The 18,178-nt window shown below is 40.6% G+C and overlaps 1 protein-coding gene across 1 annotated transcript in view; it reads right to left on the bottom strand.

The window, feature by feature from the left end:
• Positions 1-3,639: 3,639 nt before the first annotated feature.
• The window catches only part of LOC111259136 (discoidin domain-containing receptor 2), a 44,212-nt gene continuing 29,673 nt past the window's right edge, over positions 3,640-18,178 (bottom strand). The window contains exons 4-9 of the mRNA XM_022830877.2: positions 15,036-15,267; positions 9,216-9,363; positions 7,606-8,184; positions 6,868-7,215; positions 6,274-6,720; positions 3,640-5,764 (exon numbers count right to left, since the gene is read on the bottom strand). Coding sequence (XP_022686612.1) covers positions 4,938-5,764; positions 6,274-6,720; positions 6,868-7,215; positions 7,606-8,184; positions 9,216-9,363; positions 15,036-15,267 — 2,581 coding nt within the window. The 3' untranslated portion in view covers positions 3,640-4,937. The remainder of the gene's footprint in view (positions 5,765-6,273; positions 6,721-6,867; positions 7,216-7,605; positions 8,185-9,215; positions 9,364-15,035; positions 15,268-18,178) is intronic.

Here is an 18,178-nt window from a genome sequence, read left to right as displayed (position 1 = left end):
TCCAATCGTAATATTTCTTAAGTCTCGTTTCTGGCTAGAATATTACTATTAAATAATGAGAAGGTACTAACACTTGTGAGGTTGTATTAGCGAGAGCCCCAATGCATTTGAAACGAAATCTCACGAAGATGCCACACTACGTAAGTAACCGTCTTTCTAAGTTGGCATATTCCAGTAAGTAAATAAAGATTTTTTTTCTGCGGGGTTTTACGAAATCCACTTGAAGGTCTCGAAGCGCCTATAATGGCCACGGTGTTTCACAGGACAGACTCTCTATAATCACGCAAGTCCTATCTTCGCATCCATTTAATGCGCCTAAATGAAAAAAATAAATGGAGGCAAAAAGTGGAAGTAATTTCTGGGGCTGCTTTTAGAAGGTGGTCACGTCAGCCCAATGCGAAGAACTATATTGGAGGAAAGTACACTCAGTAGAGGCAACTATTTAATGACGAGTTGTCAGAAAATATAGTTACAGTATAGATAAAAAGGTAGTTAGGTTAGCGATGAGCTATCCTGGAATTTATATAGGCTACTTGCGTGCTTAAAAAAGTTTTTAGTTTGTTAAATATTAACAGAAAAAGGTTTTCATTTCCATCCTCTTTGCCTAAGTAGAACTTAGCAGCCCACTGACGCAAGTATTACCAGACCAAACCTATCAATTGTCAAAAGTTCACAGCTGCTTGGAGACCGTATCTGGGTATATGTCATGCCACGGTTATCCTTAAAGGGCAATGAAAGCAATGTAGAATTATATATGTGCCTATCATCGATAAATGACGATACACATATGGGTCCATTTCTGCTGCTGTCTTCTAAAAATTTGATAACAAAAACTCCGGTCTCGCCTGCTTAAACGTCACCAATCAAAGCTGTGGGAGTCCAATGTCTCTTAAACCAAGTAATATTATATATATTACAAATAGACGAAACCTACTCTGGAAAAGGATAAAATGCTCGAATTGCAGACATTCATGTACAAATTTGCAGGGTCTATAGTCTTTAATCGCAAACTATTTATTGTATTAAGTTGCATAATAGTTTTTGTATTAAATAGAAAATGTTGCATTCTTTATTCCTGAATCCCCCGTCATTGTTTATGACCTTTTCCCCTCTTGTCGCCAAATGATGCATCCAGTCTGCCAGAAGATAGCGGGTTTCGTCTCGAATTTTTAAAAGAGCGTTTTGAATTATTGATCCGTGTTTATGGCAAAGCCACGAAGGTGCTTGCTTAGTGAACAGCAAAGATGAAAATCCGTACGCAGAAGGTCCGGAGGTGCTAGAGAGTGCAACAAAGCCCCCTCTCGAAGTCCAGGAGGGCAGGTTCGATTACGTGTATCGCGCGTGGCCTCGCCATTTCAAGAAATAGGACGAATATCGGGTCTTTTTCTCTTGAATAGCCTGGTTGACTCGATGCGACTGACTAAATAAAGATACCAATTAACTGCCTGGTTTTCTCAGTGAATCAAACTCTTAAAATTCCACTACGCGCAAAAAATAGTCTTTTTTAAATAAAAATATGATTGGATTTTAGACTTCGTCTTTTTCCTAGACCTACGCATTGTAACCTCGAGTTTATATTGCCATACAGATGCCATTTTTCCTTACCAGAAACACTTCTGATTTCAAATCGGTCGATGTGGTCGCACGATGCTCAATATTAGACCAACTGCTGGGATGGAACGTTGAGCTGTAATTCTTTGTTGAATCCGGAGAATTTGCAAATTTTTATATAAACCCAATATATTTGCGGTGTTTAATGACGTTCTTGAGACTGTAACTCGTATTTTCGGCCAATTCTCGAGCTATTTGTCGATCATATCCCCTTAAAAGTACCTCTAGATGGTCGTCATCAACGTGGAGCCGTCCTCTAGGCCTCAGATACCATTTTCAAGTTTGGCAGAAGTATCTAAATGTGCTTTTTTAACCTGAAACTTCCATTTTTGTGGAGTCTTTGGAATTAGATATTCTCTCGAGTTAGGTTAGTTGGGCCGAGGCTCAACATCTTACTCTGTCATGCATCTACTCTCTCACCCAAAGGAGCCCTAATCTACTTGGTTCCCATTTTTAATTCAATAGCAAGAAAGAATTTGGTCTCCCGCTGTCATTTGAAGTTAAGTTGTGCGCTAACGGATAGCAACGCCACTTTAAATTAACTTATCTAATGTTGGATGGCTAAAAGTTGGATATATATATATATATATATATCCAACTTTTGAATGAAAAGATAATTACAGTAATAATTATATTTTAATTTGTCATTAAATGTTGGACATAGAATACAGTAGCAATTCAACCGTAGTAAACTGTAGTCGAATGAAAAAGCGTTCTCGTTTCGGTCGTAGAATGCTTTATCAAAAACGTTTAGATCTGCAGAGTAACAGTTTAAGTCCATCGGCCATAAGGCCCACGAGTCAATCGGACCTTGTTACAGACACGAAAGAAATGTCCATAGAAATTAAGCACAAAAATTAGCACAAGTCCAAAAAAATATGCAAGAAGCACAGAGACTCTTGAAGTTGATTTTGAATTATTTGAAGCCACCGCAGCATGCTATACAATATAAGTGGTCTATTTTATCGAGATAGATAGTCAAAATCATATGTCAAATGCTATGTTCGAATTTAGATCACTGCAGATAGTTGCCATTTGCACATTAACTTAAAGCTTCATGCTGACTAGGTCGAAATGACTTGGCCCACAAGACATACAAGCTGTACCAATTCAGGAAATATACGCAAATTTATGCCTACCTTTCATATTCATTGAAACGAAGGCAAGCAAACGAAGTCTGATGGGTTTCAGGCATAGGATGATTGGAGAGGCAGTCAGATGGAATTGGCCGCCAGGTTTCGTATCCAAGCTTGCTATCGATTGGTAATCTAGATAAGTTGTGACATTACATACCGTTTTATCGGTAGCTTCGCTCACGCAGTAGAATATTGCAAAAGCACACATTTCTCAGCTCATAGATAACCAAACTGATACGATAAAGGTGCCTATGCAGAGACTGTCCTTTATTGTAGATATTTTGAAATCTACAGTTATTTAATTTGACCATCTCATCAATCTAATGAGGTATATGCTGAAGATTTAAATATTTGTTAAAAGACTATTCCGTGGATTATTAAAGCAGTAAAGTAGTATAAATCCAGTTTCACTAATGAGTCGAACGTTTTCTCATACCGTTTGATGGACATATCAACTCTCGTCCTCAGATTTGCATAACCAGTTGGCACAGTTACATAGCGGTCTACTGAAGACAAGCAGCAACTACACTGAAGTAAGCAAACTGCAAATGATAATGAGAGAATATAAAAATGTCTTTTAACGCCCAAAATTTTTTAATCTATGGTAAAAGGTCTATGGCTTTTTAATTCGCAGTAATCAGAGATAAAAGCTTCTGACAGTTATCACAGGTTGTAGGTGGTCTCCATACTTCCCCTAACCAGCTTCGATTTAAGATGGAATTTGTCGTCCGCAGATGAAATGACCCGAGCCTGGTATGCTTCTCCCTATTCACGAAAATTTCCCCCAACGGCACTATTACACACACAACTCAACCGTAGTAAACTGTAGTCGAATGAAGAAACGTTCTCGTTTCGGTCGTAGTATGATGGTCTAATGAAAAAAAAACACACATTAGATTATGCACGTTGATATTTATTAGTAGCATTGTAATCATCATTGTGCTTTGCCAGCTCTTCCTGTACTCAATAAAATCCCTATTGTTAATTCCAAACTTAGTCAATGTGTCGTACCTTTTCCAAGCTCAGTCTTGGGACTATCCAGATCACAAATGTATCACTCTGAAACTAGCAAGAACCTCAGCTATACAACGTATGTACAACCTACCATTGTGTTCTTCAGTGTCTTCCTATTCATTCGCTATATACGCATCCCGATAGAAGCTAGGCCACTGGGTCGGCAAATGTCGGTTGCTATCAGTTGATTTCTTTTACGGTGATCACAGATGTGGTGCTATTGGCTATCTAATTTTGCCTCATCAGACTAATTCAAATGTATACTTTTAGAGACCGCAACAGTGTAAGTAGTAGCACCCTTGGCCATGCTTCTATAGTTGTTGTTACATCAACGTATCCGCGGCCAAGCAGATAGTAAAAAATATTTTTTTTTTTTCATTTATTGTCGGCGTTTTCGACTTTAGCATACTAGTACGCCGTGCCGACTCAGTTGACGCAAAACCCTTACATTCTATTGAAATAGAAAGTTACTAATTCGATCATAATTAGACGCTAGTGATTGAAACTAAATTATGGCCTATTCTGCTGTGTTGTATATGATGTATATAGTACTTGTCAAGGTTCGGCAGTTATAAATGGTCCACGAATTATCACTCTGTTGCTATTAGGACTATGTCTTGAGTACTAATCTAAGAAAGCTCTGTATTTACAGCCAAAAAAGCATTGCACAAAACACAGAGAAGACGTAAAACAATGTGACTCGAGCGAGAGATCGCTCAATCGATGAAATACTTAATACTCCGCTCTATGCCAACTATGAAATTGAGTTTTTGTGCCAAACTTATTTGTCGTTCAATAATTACATATATACACACCTAAAGTAAAAACTATTTGTTCTTTAAAGGCTTTTCCGACTCGCGTGAGGAACCAGCTTTAGCTCATTCCCTTAAAACGTGATCAGCGTCGTTCATGTAAACCAGTGTAGCTAATCCTGCCAAATTTGATAGCATCAACTATATACCAAATACTTCGTCTAGGATTCATTTGTGACGGCCTTTCTTTGCAGGTATTGGTGTTTTAATGTCAAATTGCATATAAGACAGAGTTACCCGCGCAGTTACTTTTTCATAGTGTACCTAGCTTCTTCTGGCTGAAACCTTCCTGTCGACGTAACAGGTTCACATTCGACGTTTGCCTCGAGATTGGTGAACAATATTACGATTGACGTCAGCAAAATTAAGTTTTCAACGAATACTCGGCACTCTTGCTTTGCAGGAACAAATGTATATCGCTGAAGCTAGGTCTGTCGACCTCGTTAAGCTGCCAACACTCGAGCATTAGGTCGAAAAGAACCTTGGGACATTCAGGCGGCTGACTGAGATGGACCGCTTGCCCATCCATATTATACATGTGGCGCGCATTTTCAACGACGACGTCGTCGCTGCAGTCGGCAAACGGTCTTTGGCGAGCAAATGTCAGTATCTCCCATAGTGTAACGGCAAATGCCCAGACATCACTTTTTGTAGAGAAACGTCCGAAGAGGATAGCTTCCCATGACATCCATCTAACAGGTAGCATGCTACTTCCGCTTTGTATACGATAATAGTCCTGCTGGTATTCAGAGCGACTTATGGCGAAATCGCAGATTTTTACAGAAAAGCCCGCTCCGACAAGACAATTTCGTGCAGCCACATCACGGTGAACAAAATTTATAGATTCAAGATATTTCAACCCTGACGCGATTTGAGTAGCCACGAACATTAAAGTGTCCTGACAAAGCGTCTTAGCGACACCGTTCGCAACGAACGTGTCAGGCAGATGCTCATTGAGAAACTCCTTTAGGTCACCGTGTTCGAAATATTCGACGATCATAGCTAAGGGCTCGTCCCGAGTGCATACGCCAAGAATCTGCGAAATATTCGGATCACGGATACGTGATAATATCTTCACTTCCTTGAAGAACTCCTTTCGCGCTGCTTCACCTGCATCTCTGTGCAGAGATTTAACTACGACCAAAAATGTGCTATCAACAGTACAAAGAGGCTCCACGAGCTCACGGATTCCTGAAAACGTATGAGTAGGTTCCTGCTGTAAAAAATACGTTTTACACATCTTTTTCTTTTTTTCTTTTGTCGATTGAACATTAACGAGACATATCTTAATAGGCTCTCACCTAATCCAAATGTAATTTAAAATTGTTGTACTCAACAAATTTACCTGACGATTGTAATACATTAGGAAGATATATGAATACAATTCCCTTCTGAACTTATTGTTGAAGGCGAACGTTAATAGGACACTTCGTCTCGGTGTGTAGCAGCAGTAACCTATATGTGCTCCGCTATTTTAAACTAAAAGAGGAGATTGTCTACGTAAATGGGCACTATTTTTTTCGGGCGTCAATACATCCGTAAAATGCCCCATTACTGTAGTGGGGTCACTGGGCATATGATTACTGGACAAATACTAATCAGGGTATTATTTAAAGTAGGCGATTCTGTACATGTTATGACATGGCCTTCTGGTAACAGGACTATAAAAGGGCATATCAATGTCACGCAAACGTACGCACCTTCCGCCTGGGCAAGATGAACCTCACCGAATTGCCCCTCGCCGATTTTGTTGAGAAGTCGCATTCGGTGCCGGGGTAATTCACGGACCTGCGTAGTGGTAGAAAGATGAGAAGAATTTTGTACGGTGAGTGTACAGTTATTGCAAGCTGGGCAAGAGTCGTTGCCGGACGAACTAGCAGAACTAGCCGACAAGTCAAGGTCAGGCACAGCGTACAGCGTGCTTCCACTTACGCCTTGAATATTCAGGGAGACGCTGGTACCCACTACAACGTCGGCGGCGGCATAGTGATTTTCAGCTGGATTTGGCAGTGACGGCTGGGAACACTTGCCAAGCGGCCTATTAAAAGTAGGTGGCAAAACGTTGCGATCTGAGGCCTTTGGACTTCTTGGTGCTATGCAGTCTTGAGGTATAGCGTACTCGCGCGATGAATCCACTAAGAAAACCACTGTAAAATCAACAGAAGTACAGGTTTATTATGCTTGTTTTGCAGAAAGCGTGAAAACTTTTATATTCGTAAAGCTTGTCTTTTCATTGAAAAATACTTACAATCCTATACGCATAACTGAGGATAATAGTAACAAGTTATACTAACCGTTACTATATGTTGCGGGATAAACCGAAGCTTTAAAGTCATCGGGTTCCTGATAGACTAGCTTATCCGGATCATCCAGATTCACTTGCCCATAGACGTTCCCGTTCAATGCGTACTTCGGTTGGTATTGTAGCTCCAGACCTTTCATATTAACTGTAATACGATGGTCATTCGTGGAGTGCGCGACTGGTTTCAGAATACCGTGCGATGCTGCTTGCTTACGTCGTCGATGGCGGAGCGTTATTATGAAGATCGCCAACATTAGCAGCATGATCACTGCAGCTAGAACAGCAATCACAATAGCGACATGATGCCTCCCTATTGAGTCTTCGGTAACGGCCGGAAACACTGCGGTAGCAAAATGTACACGAGTCAAAGTATTGACGTTACAAACGTGAAAGGGGTGCATAATGAATATCTTATGCAATTACAATCGTTGACGACAACTGATCTGCTCTATATTTGCTACCTATCTAGATTTATTAAATATTAGTACAGCACTTGCAATACGGCTCTATGTTTAAAGCTTTTATACGAATCAAACTGAACTTGTAATAACTATTTAATTTTTATAGAAAATGGTCATCTGTGGCATACTTAAAATGCAAGTAGTTCTATAATAGCACTTAATATTTATTTCTACTATTTTCAATGTATATCTAATTTTCGAAATTACACGTTCTCTACCTCCTATTGTATAGCGGTAGAGAAATGTATTTTATACACGGTCATACTAACCAAGTGGGGGTACGACAGGTTCGTCCTCCTCGGTAAAATTTCCAGCAGCAGGCACCGAGCTGAATGCTACCTCGCTTAATACAATCCATCCAGAGCGATAACTCAGATGTACTTTGATAAAACGGCCTATTTTGTGATGCAAGCGGATTGTGACGTTGCGAGCTTTCTCCGGCAGTGGATTGTGCGTGTTCTTGAAAATCAATGGCTCATCCAGGTACCACCGGCCACCGATGGAGAACCAGAACTTTGCCGAGCTAAATAGCGACACGTTCTTCGTATGTTGATTGTTGCAATAAAAATACGCTGCAGAAAAGTTACGTACCGCGTCAAAATGGAACACCATCTCAAGTGGGTTTGAATGTGACGAATTACTACGCCACCCAACCCACCCGTAGTCTTTTCCCGGACCTGTCGAATGCTCGCTCATGAAATAATCGCCTCCCCCAACGCCGTCAGTAAGTTGGCCAAGGCCATCGTGAAGGGTACTGTCGTCACGACCTCCGTCATAGGTCTTATCGAACAAGTTAACCGTTGAACTGAAACGTTCACCAATTGGGGCCGTATACGAAACAATACCCTCTGAAATAAAAGCAACGATCATCCGTGTTTAAAGTTAAATACTTCCATCGCAAGATACGTTTTCGAGTTTGCAACTTTACCTATGGTTGTTGTTGCCTTTATCACAGTTTTAGGTATTTCAAGTATAATACGATGCGCTATGTTATCACTCAGTCCTACAGTGCTATACGACGACTGGCGGAGCTATCTACGGCTTTTGTCTATGGTAAGTTGAACTAGAGAGGATTAGACGACGTCCTGAACACCTCGTCTGAAGAATAGGTGTCCTCAAGCGTACAAATCTTTTCGTCGCGTTTATATTGAGAACAAAAAAATGCGATTTAAGCAACTGAAAATCCACATCGTTGCTGAAAACAAGAACGTTTTATTCTTTTTTTATGGTTAGAAGAGACAATGAATAGTCGCTGCCAGCTCAAATGGCTTTAACTGCGAAGTGCTTGTCTGTAAAAGCCCTCGAGGAAGGTCTATTATGAATTTTCTTCGCCCATCTCATTCCTGTTGATGTCATCAAAATTCGCTCCTACTTCATTCCTCCACTGATTTCATACACTTATGTTTTCCTTTGCCGCATTTCTTCACGTAGACGTAATACGTAGTCTTGAGTTACGCCAGTACGACAACATCATCAAATGTTATATTTCGTATATTTCCAGTACTCATGAACCTCATCGACGAGAATTCAGGTTTATAAGAACACGTACATCTTTTTTATATAAATACCATAGAAAATGAAGTGGTAAGCTAAAACAAAGGGGAGCAAATCTAACCAGCTCGTTCGAATATCAAAATAGACGACCTGATTTGAAAAAATTAACTGGCCTAGCACCTCCCTCGTTGCAACGTGTTGGGTTGAGACAGCTGACCTTTCGTTAGCGACCGTTAGATTAATAATATCATTAAAGGATCGACGTTTCTGAATCAGTCGCATTGAAAATAATAACATTTAGGGCAGACTTTACGACGGCAACTCTCAATACGAAGAAAATATATGTAAAACTGCAGACGGAGTTGAAAAATTAGACCATACTCACGCATCCATTTGCAGCCGTACAGCTCGACCCTCATACATACTGTGCGAATGTCTTTTGAATACGGCACAATACGAATGCGATCCGATATAATGAGCGGATCCAAGGCTCTAAACTCGGATGTGTAGGTATTCGAATTACCCTCAATAACCTGTAATTAAATACCACAAAGACAGAGGGTTACACAAAAAATGGTATTGCTTTTTTATATCTATGTAGCAATACTGTCTAAAATTATAATGATATTGAAATCAACAAAATGTCGTGTCAGGTAAAACCGTTACAATGGGATCATGATTGGTAGATAATCTCTGCAATTTTCGTCATGATGTAACGGTAACGTATTTAACGTATAGGACTTGTTGACGTATGACGCGCTGTAAATTCGAAACTGGATATACTTTATGTAGTGCTTGGCGCGTGTTTTTATTGAAAATGTGTTCATATGTCGGATTTAGAAACCTGTCATACAAAATATTTAATAGTGTATAGCATTTAATGGAAGGCAATACATGCAGCAAAAGTAAGTAGGTTTTATATATGGTTTATATACACTCAGCTGCTTCTTGAGACCTTCTACAACGAAAGGAGAGTTTTAGCTGAACTAACGCGCCAAACTTTCAATTGTGGGTCGACCTTTTTCGCAGGCGATAATGATAAGAACTCTGCAGTACATCTGCGGTTGTACTGATACCGTCAAAAATCTCACTAGAACGTTTACTGTGCATTCGTTTATGAAACGTTACGTATAATACGAGTATACCTTTTGGACGGGACTGGAACAGCGCCTGTCGTATACTCTCGGTTTCTTCATCAGCTGTTACCTCTAATGAGAGCACCACCTCGGGGTAAGCCACCCCATCTGCCGGGGAATGGCACCTTCTCTTCTCCTGTGGCTTGCCAGGTGGCGTACCGCCCCCAGGGAGCTTAGACGTTTCTGTCTAGCAGGGGCAAAATCCAAAACGAATGACCACCTAAATGCCTCCGGACAGGCAAGTGTGGCGCAAGCAACTGGGGGCTAGCCAGCCTGCCCTACAACTCTACAACACTCAGAGCAAGGGGCAAGGGGTCACCATCGGAACACAAAGCCCTGTGGACAATCCGGCTTATCGTCACATCGAAAACCCCACTGCCTCCACATCCACACCCGCACTGACACCCTTGGGCGATCCCTTCGAATTGATGCAACGTTATGAGAGGCAAGTCAAACAAAGCCAGCGCAAAACTTGCTAGCTCCAGCTGGGTCAGCTATAACCGGACGATGGTAAAATTAGAATCCGGGAAAACTGAGCTATAGTAGTATAGCAGCTGGAGAACGTTAGCGCGTACCTATTGCTTCCGCTGTAGGTATTTTTCCTACTAGCTTCGTCAGATTCATAGAGATAAATGAAGTACAGGCTTCGGGCGAGCAGAAAATGCACAAGTAACGGCATGTAAGTTTCCTTTACAATTAAGCAGGTGCATCCCGTTCCGATAGAATAAAACGATCGTTGTACAGAAGTTGTTGTATGTTCTACAGGTTGTTGATTTTAAGGTCTTTAAGGCATTTCAAGGAAGCAGCGCAGAACTTCTAGGTGCTTCGAAGGAGCTAAACAATAGGGTGCTATTAATAATACATTGATTGATTGATTGATTTGTCGTATGTCTGACACTACATCCAACACATAAATCACTGTTCGGTCATAGAAAATATGCGTTAGGTGGTCATGTAGCACAGCTATGCCACAATACTTACTACATGAATCAATATGCCACTTCCTAATCGCTTATTTATGTTAGCAGCCTTCCATAGCCAAACAATCACCGTACCAGTCGATAACGTATTGTAATGTTCTACAACACCAACATGTTAATTATTTCTTTACCCGCATATAAACCGTCCTTTACTGTCGTCTGCGTGTCTTGTGTCAGTTATACGAATAATAGGTTATTATTTAAAAAAAATATCGTTGCAACTAGCTACGTAACCTGCTCACTTTTTTACGAGTAGGCCACAGAACTAAGTTGTTTCAAATATAAATGCGAAATCCGAAGTTTACGATCTACTACCGCTCATGTTCTGTGTTCTACACTATAGCGAACGAATTGGAAGGCGGTATTCGGCTGCACCCTTTAACGATGATCTTCAGATATACCAATCTGGCGTTTTTGATTCCTGATCCTTACAATTTTCGAAATTTTACGTGTTCCTATAATTGACGTTCCGAATCAATATCTGTGGACTTAGAATTCCAAAGCACAAACACCTAGCATGTGCTAGGTGTATATATATATGTACGTATATATACAATATGAAACATTTTCGATTACCCTAGACCACCTCAGATAAATAGATAGTGCCTATCTGAAGTAACACAATGTTCAAATAGGCAAACAAGTGTTAGTCTGCTGTTCAGAAAGGATATGATACTACATATATAGTTATGGCAACACGCTGTGAACATACAAATACGTTTATACGTGTATTGAGGAAGAACATTTCAAGACATTTTACCGCTTACACGCGCACAGGAACACACAAGCACGCTATAGCGAGCCCCTCATAGCGCAGCTTCATCTACACCCGCTTGGGCTGATAGACGGTTGCGCGTCATTCTGTTCCATTCCTCAAAGGCACATACGAGACTCGTCGTACGTGTGCGTATAGGTCTGCAGGAGAGTAAGAGGGGAAGCGTTAGACGCCCCACTGAGAGCCACAATGGTCTTATTAATATCAAATTGGCCCCCAGCCTACCCAGCTTAGAGTGGAGCGGCTTCAGTGGGGTCGAGACGCCACTGCGCAAAGAAGGGCAGAGAAAAGCATATGGAATGGGGCTGTAAGAGGTTGGGCGGAGGGGGTTACATACATGTTGTGGGTCGTGGGTGGAAAAGACCCAAGTGAAACACTCTGCACAGTCACCGCTTTCGCCACCACCAGTTTGAATGCCACCCCAATAATTCAGCAGGCTAAGACCACCTGCACCACCATCGCTATTACACTGAACTGGGCTAGAGTAGGAAGCAGAGGAGAAGGGACAGGGGCAAAAAGGGGCGGGGAAGGGGTTGGCAGGGCTAAGTCTTTCTTTCGTTCATGCTCAGGCTGGCCGTAGAAAGCTACCATCACCTTGCATGGAGCAGATGGTAGAAACCCAGCTGCGACGACTTTAACCTTTATTCACCCAAAGAAACTATCTGAGACAACTACGGTAGAGGGCGTTGCCTTTTTCAGGAAGACACGTGCAAGTAAATTAGCTTGGTACGTATTTGGCCTCATTTAGTAAATGAAACACGGAAATGTATGGTTTGTCTAGTTACGCTAGCAAGTAAAATCTTTAACTGTTCATGTATGGATTTAAATCATTAGAGATAGACAATAGTTAATTCAAATCTAACAGTTAATAGCAGTAGCATGAAAGGCCTAGTAGTAACTATTACTTAGAGAGGAAGCGTCATGAATTCGTTCATCGGAGATTTTACTGCTTTCTTAAAGCATGGGCTTAATTGTTAGTCTCAACTGTTTTCTACTCGTTGCTTTATTTTGCCACCCAGTAATTAGAAGCGATGTGGCTTTCTTGCGGAATTTTCCCAAGTATGGCATTATAGGTTAGACCTAGACGTATCTAGTAAATCCGCGTAACATCAAATAGATATCTTAATTCTTTGTCCCAAACATTGCCTTTCTCATGACAGTTGAGGGTTGTTTTATGTATCTACAGGTAAATTTCGTGCAGTTACTTAAAATCCAACCTTTATATTTTCTATGGACGTAATGACTATTGAAATTGTTCAGCACAAACAATACAGTAGCAATCATAATAAAGATGGATGATGGGACATTTAGATGCAAATGGTAGATTCATGGTATCTCTTGTGGAGCAATACTATGTTGTAGCAGTTGGTTCGAAATGGTAGCACTACGTGTTCTGCTACATTGATCTGCCAGCATTGCGTTTGCGTGTTTCTGCGTGCTTGTGTGTGTAACGATGATCGGTCCGGGCACTTTGGCCATCAATGCTTGACGAAAGGTAGTGAGAGGACCTTTGGCACTATGAAGGTACTATGGTCAGGCCCGTGTTATTATTAGCGCTGGCCGTTACGGTGGTCATCTCAGTAAGTGCTGCTCGAAGTACGACACCACACCCTCAATTGACCGTAGTTGTATTCTTGCTGCTGCTCCACCCAAATGCTACCTTAGTTAATGCGACAACAAATGGAAGTGTTTCTATCGAAAGTGTCGAACGATACTACAAGTTACGCGAAAACTGAATGGAAAAACCTGCCCTAACGCAAAACCCTTTCCGCCATCTTGAATTCAGATGCCAACTTCATGAATTAGGATAGGCAATACTCATGATAATTTTGAGCGTCACGCAAGCTCGCTTTATTTACAAAAAAATGACCATGTTACAAAACAACTGGAATGCCAAGGCGAAGATTTATCTAAATACACATTCTTTACTGGTTGTTTGCTGCTCGCCCCAACGAGAAAGTAGATTGAATTGGACTAATTGCATCTTGCCGACCAGCTCACTAGGGACATGATATCTACACTCTATACTTTCAGAAATACGCCGGTTATACTTGGGTCAAGGAGATATCCAGTTATGCAGGGTAGCAGGATGACAGCAGACTAAGAAGGTCATGTCACTGACTATGCGTGCTCTTCCGGCTTTGTAACTAAATTGACAAAACAGGAAGCAGGCCAAAAACACGAAAAACCACAGAGTGGCAACCAATGCATTCGAAGTGACAAGCCCAAATAAGCTAAGTTCCCTTATGCAACTTAGCGGTCGTTAAGGGCCACGTAGGCCCGCAGAACCCTCAGAGGAGAGCATACAGGCTGGAAGACGACGCAGTACCTCGGAAAAATGATCCTGATTAATTCTGACAGCTCAAACAAAGCGCAACGCACCGACGTCCGAGCACTTTCAAGCACGCCTACGTCACCGACTGTCGGCAGTAGAAAGTGGTTTTCGTGACTCGAGACCTGTCACTCAATTTTCCGCGTAACTTTGCGGAGGCACAAATTGGGTTCATATTATCACCTCGCTGCGCGCACTCACCGAAACAGCATTCGGTTTACTTCCCTTAAGACAATACTACACAAGCAAAAATAAGGGGCAGTGGGCATTAAAGTATGCACACGTATGCCTTATTTACGTTAGTACAATTAAAAGATCATACGTTAGTGCAAAAACAAAGCTTTCAGATTACCTTAGGCAATATCCATGATTGATGCGTTTTCAATCGACAAGCGAAAAAACATAAAACGTTACTCACCATGAAGCTAGATAGGTTATACAATGGGCCAACAAATTAGTATAGAAGATGTATCGGTAGTACTTGTTATATTGATTGTATTGCAGCAAGATACAGAGTAAACTTAGACAGGCAATTATGTACTTTTTTTTTTAAATTAAAATATTTAAGAAACTATATTTCCTTTATGTTTCTCCAAGGATGTTTCACAAACCTAGCTCTGATTGTTTAATTTTTTTTAAATTTTTATTTCGTTATAAATTTTATAAATAAAATTTAAAGAGAAACACAAAATTCAATATGTATGTTGATGTAACAATATTCCCACTTCCTCGGCGAAGGAATAAACATTTTTAAGAATTTACACATTTCCTTATAAAATTAGGTGTTAAATTTTAACGATACACCAAGTCTCAAGTACTTCTCTGCACACCTTAGCCTAAATTATGAATACACAATTTCCTTAGATACGTAACAAGCTTGACAGCGTAAATTATTTCCTTAGTAGTTAGTACAAGAAACAGAAAAAATCCTGCTCTGCTTCTATCTCAGTAGCACTAAATGGCCTATTTTAAAGATACTCACGTATTTCTCGGAGCGATTAATGTACCGTACCCATTTGTTAATGCCTGCTCTCCAGTATTCGATCATATACTTTTCTGCATACTCGCGGCCTTGACCGTTACCGAAGCGGCCCTGAGTAGCAATACCTCGTACCACGTAGTAACTTCGAAGGTTGATTTCCAGCCATTCGTATGTGTCCGATGAAATCTGTCGTGACGGACACCAGGCTCCCCCGTTTATTTCGCGATTTAACCTAAACAAAATTATACAGTGCTGAGTGTTTGCTATGCTAACAGAAAGAACGTATTCTAAATTAAACACTATAGACTTCTGCTATCCAGTGGCTTATTAGTGACTGTGATAGTTTTTGTCTTTTTTTTTCCTGAATAATGGTGTGCGTAGATTAGTTAGTCAAGAAATACACTTTGCTCGTTCTGTAATTATCAATCAAGGTCAATTATAACGACTCATCCTTCAATTACAGCCTTCTTCTCAGCCCAGGCTGCGCAGTAGATAATGAGAGACAATGCAGATGGCGCTATTGTGGCGCTATATATATATATATATATATATATAGGTTATTTATAAAACGATTTACCTTTGTCGTACGTCGAACGTTTGGAAAAAGGTAGCGTTCATATAACTGAATATTTGAAAATCTTACTTAGCAGACGGTCATTTCTGCTATTTCCAACTACAGTAGAACGCACCGAACAAATGAAATACACATATCGTTTGGTGTATTTAAAGGCTTTGCATTTAAAGGAGGCTGTTTGGGAAAATGTCTCTCCGGAAAGCCAGTTCACATCTACTAGACCCTCAGAATAGAGAGCTTCACTTGATTTCCAATCATGGTGAATGCATAGCGGTAAATAGCTTGATTTTCTTTTATAGTAGTTAGTTGTCTATGGACTTTACTACAAGCTATACATATATTTAGGCACGACATAGTAAAGTATCGCCAACGAGTCGGGTATGCATGCGACCCTCGCTGTCTTAAATACTCCTTGTTGGTCTTCGTCTTTAAGTGAGATAAAAAATTGATTACGGGGCTTTGCACGGTATCTCTTTTTGATAGAATAGATAACCTGTCTTTCAAATACAAGTAAGCGGCTTAACAACCAGCAGATTAAACTGGTTTTCATTTCCTTAACTTTTATTATTACGCTTTTACTTTCGCAAGATTTGGGAGAAGCCCTTGTGTATGTTTAGATGCTTCCGAGTGTAATAGTATAGCGTAAATTAAGTTCAAACGTCCTTTCTCAGTACGTTTTGATAACTGACAGACGCTTATAGAAGGTAACACGTTCACACAATTATTTCAGTGTAAACTGAACCGTGATGTTGCTGGGTGGGTTGCTTATAATACGGGGATAGCCCATTTGTGCTTGGTCGTTCGAAATAATACAGTCTATATCTAAAAGCATAAGTTGTTAGTGAGAGTACGGTGATCTTAGGCCATTCTAGATAGGGGTGTGCAGATCAGAAATCCACCGAAGAGTGTAAAACAGTGTCCTCTTAAGGAAAGCGTCGACCGAGATAGCAAAAGATGCGAGCCGCACAAGCTCTTACAGCCGTCCTCAGCTCCGAGGCCCCGGACGGGAAGGCAAAGCAGACAAACGAAGCCACTGGCGTGAACCTAGGTAGCATTCGTATTGAGGGCCAGCTAAGCTGAAAAGCGGACAACTCGAGGCAACTTACGGACCGTCCGTATCTATGTAGAGTTGTCACGCTTAGAGTTCACTTAAAACATGATAAACACTTGCTATTTACTGGACTCAATGCCACACCGTTGGGCAACACATGTTCAGTGATCCTTGACGGAAACTAAGTCAAACTCATTGTATTTCGGAGAAATGGTAAACCTTAAGTCATATTTGACCGAAGGTAAAATGTTTTTGTATCATTCAATAATGGAATTTAACTAATGGTTAAATAGTTTAGAATATATAGGCAAAAACCTTGCATTCGCACATTATTTTTCATTGGAAACTGTCTCAAAGACGCTTAAGCCGATTCAGACATGTTTCAGTATTATCATCTAAATATAAATTAAAAAAAATGTTTAAAATAAAAAATGAACCAAAAGATTTCGTCTGCGGACGTCAACCCCGCCGGCATACATTAAGCTGTTACTAGAAAATCCGACGGTTTTGAAAGTGCATAATTTTTGGATTAGTTAAGCTAAATGGAAAGTTCCTATGTGTATTTTCTTTTCTTTTTAAAAAACATATTCCTTCATTTGTCTACACATTTACCCTATCGTTCTGGCGAATTCTAGACAGCCATATTCTTTCCATTCGCATTCGCGTTCCCATATTTAATTCTTCTGACTATGGTTTCTCGAAGCAAACTGATAATGAGATATGCTTGTCCACCATCCCCAAGAATACACCGACTTCGATTAGGAGAGTAAGCGGGTTCAAGCCAACATTGGATATTGTTTTGTTTAATCTAATTGAGACATGGCGATGAAGTCTGGCTTTCATCAAGTAAGCAGACTGCATGCATTTGATTGCCGTGGGAACGGCGTGTGAACCATTTGAGAACCTCAAACAGGCGGCGAGACTGTATTCATTGTTTCAGTGTCTCTCACAGTAGCCGATGCCCACTGCAAGTAGTACTACCATCCTACGTCCAAATATACCGTCGAACCCAATTTCTCTCCGAAGGGCAGCATTTTTTCGCCTGCTACATCTCTGACTTGCAATAGAAATTCAAGCACGTCTTCTCTATGACGATCAAATGCTCCAGGCAAATTTCTGTTGGCTAAAAGTTTACAAACGGCACGTGGAAAAGACTACACGTATTTTCACTCAATCGACTTACGGAAGACCCATTTTTTACTCAGTCTCCGTTTTTTCGTACTTGGAATGTAACTTAATAACATGTCACATCTGAAACGCTAGTTTGGCTCACAGAGTCGCAGATAATCAACGAAGCTTTCTTGAAAGGCCTCACCGATTGCGGCAATGCATCCTCGTCATTTGGATCCAGATATCCATTCGTCTCTAACAAGTTCCTAGGACGCTGGAGCATTTACTAGCAAAATTTCTACTAGCGTAGCATAGTTCAAAAGTCGTTCACTTTCAAAGTCCGCTGGATTTGCTTGTAGCAGCCATATATATATATAGATATATATATATATATATCGATATACAGAT

This window comes from Varroa jacobsoni, unplaced genomic scaffold, assembly GCF_002532875.2.
Source record: "Varroa jacobsoni isolate VJ856 unplaced genomic scaffold, vjacob_1.0 scaffold_297, whole genome shotgun sequence".
In the NCBI taxonomy this organism is placed as follows: Eukaryota; Metazoa; Arthropoda; class Arachnida; order Mesostigmata; family Varroidae; genus Varroa; species Varroa jacobsoni.
Note: the sequence above shows the minus strand (reverse complement) of the source record. Positions and strands in the feature narration are given on the sequence as shown.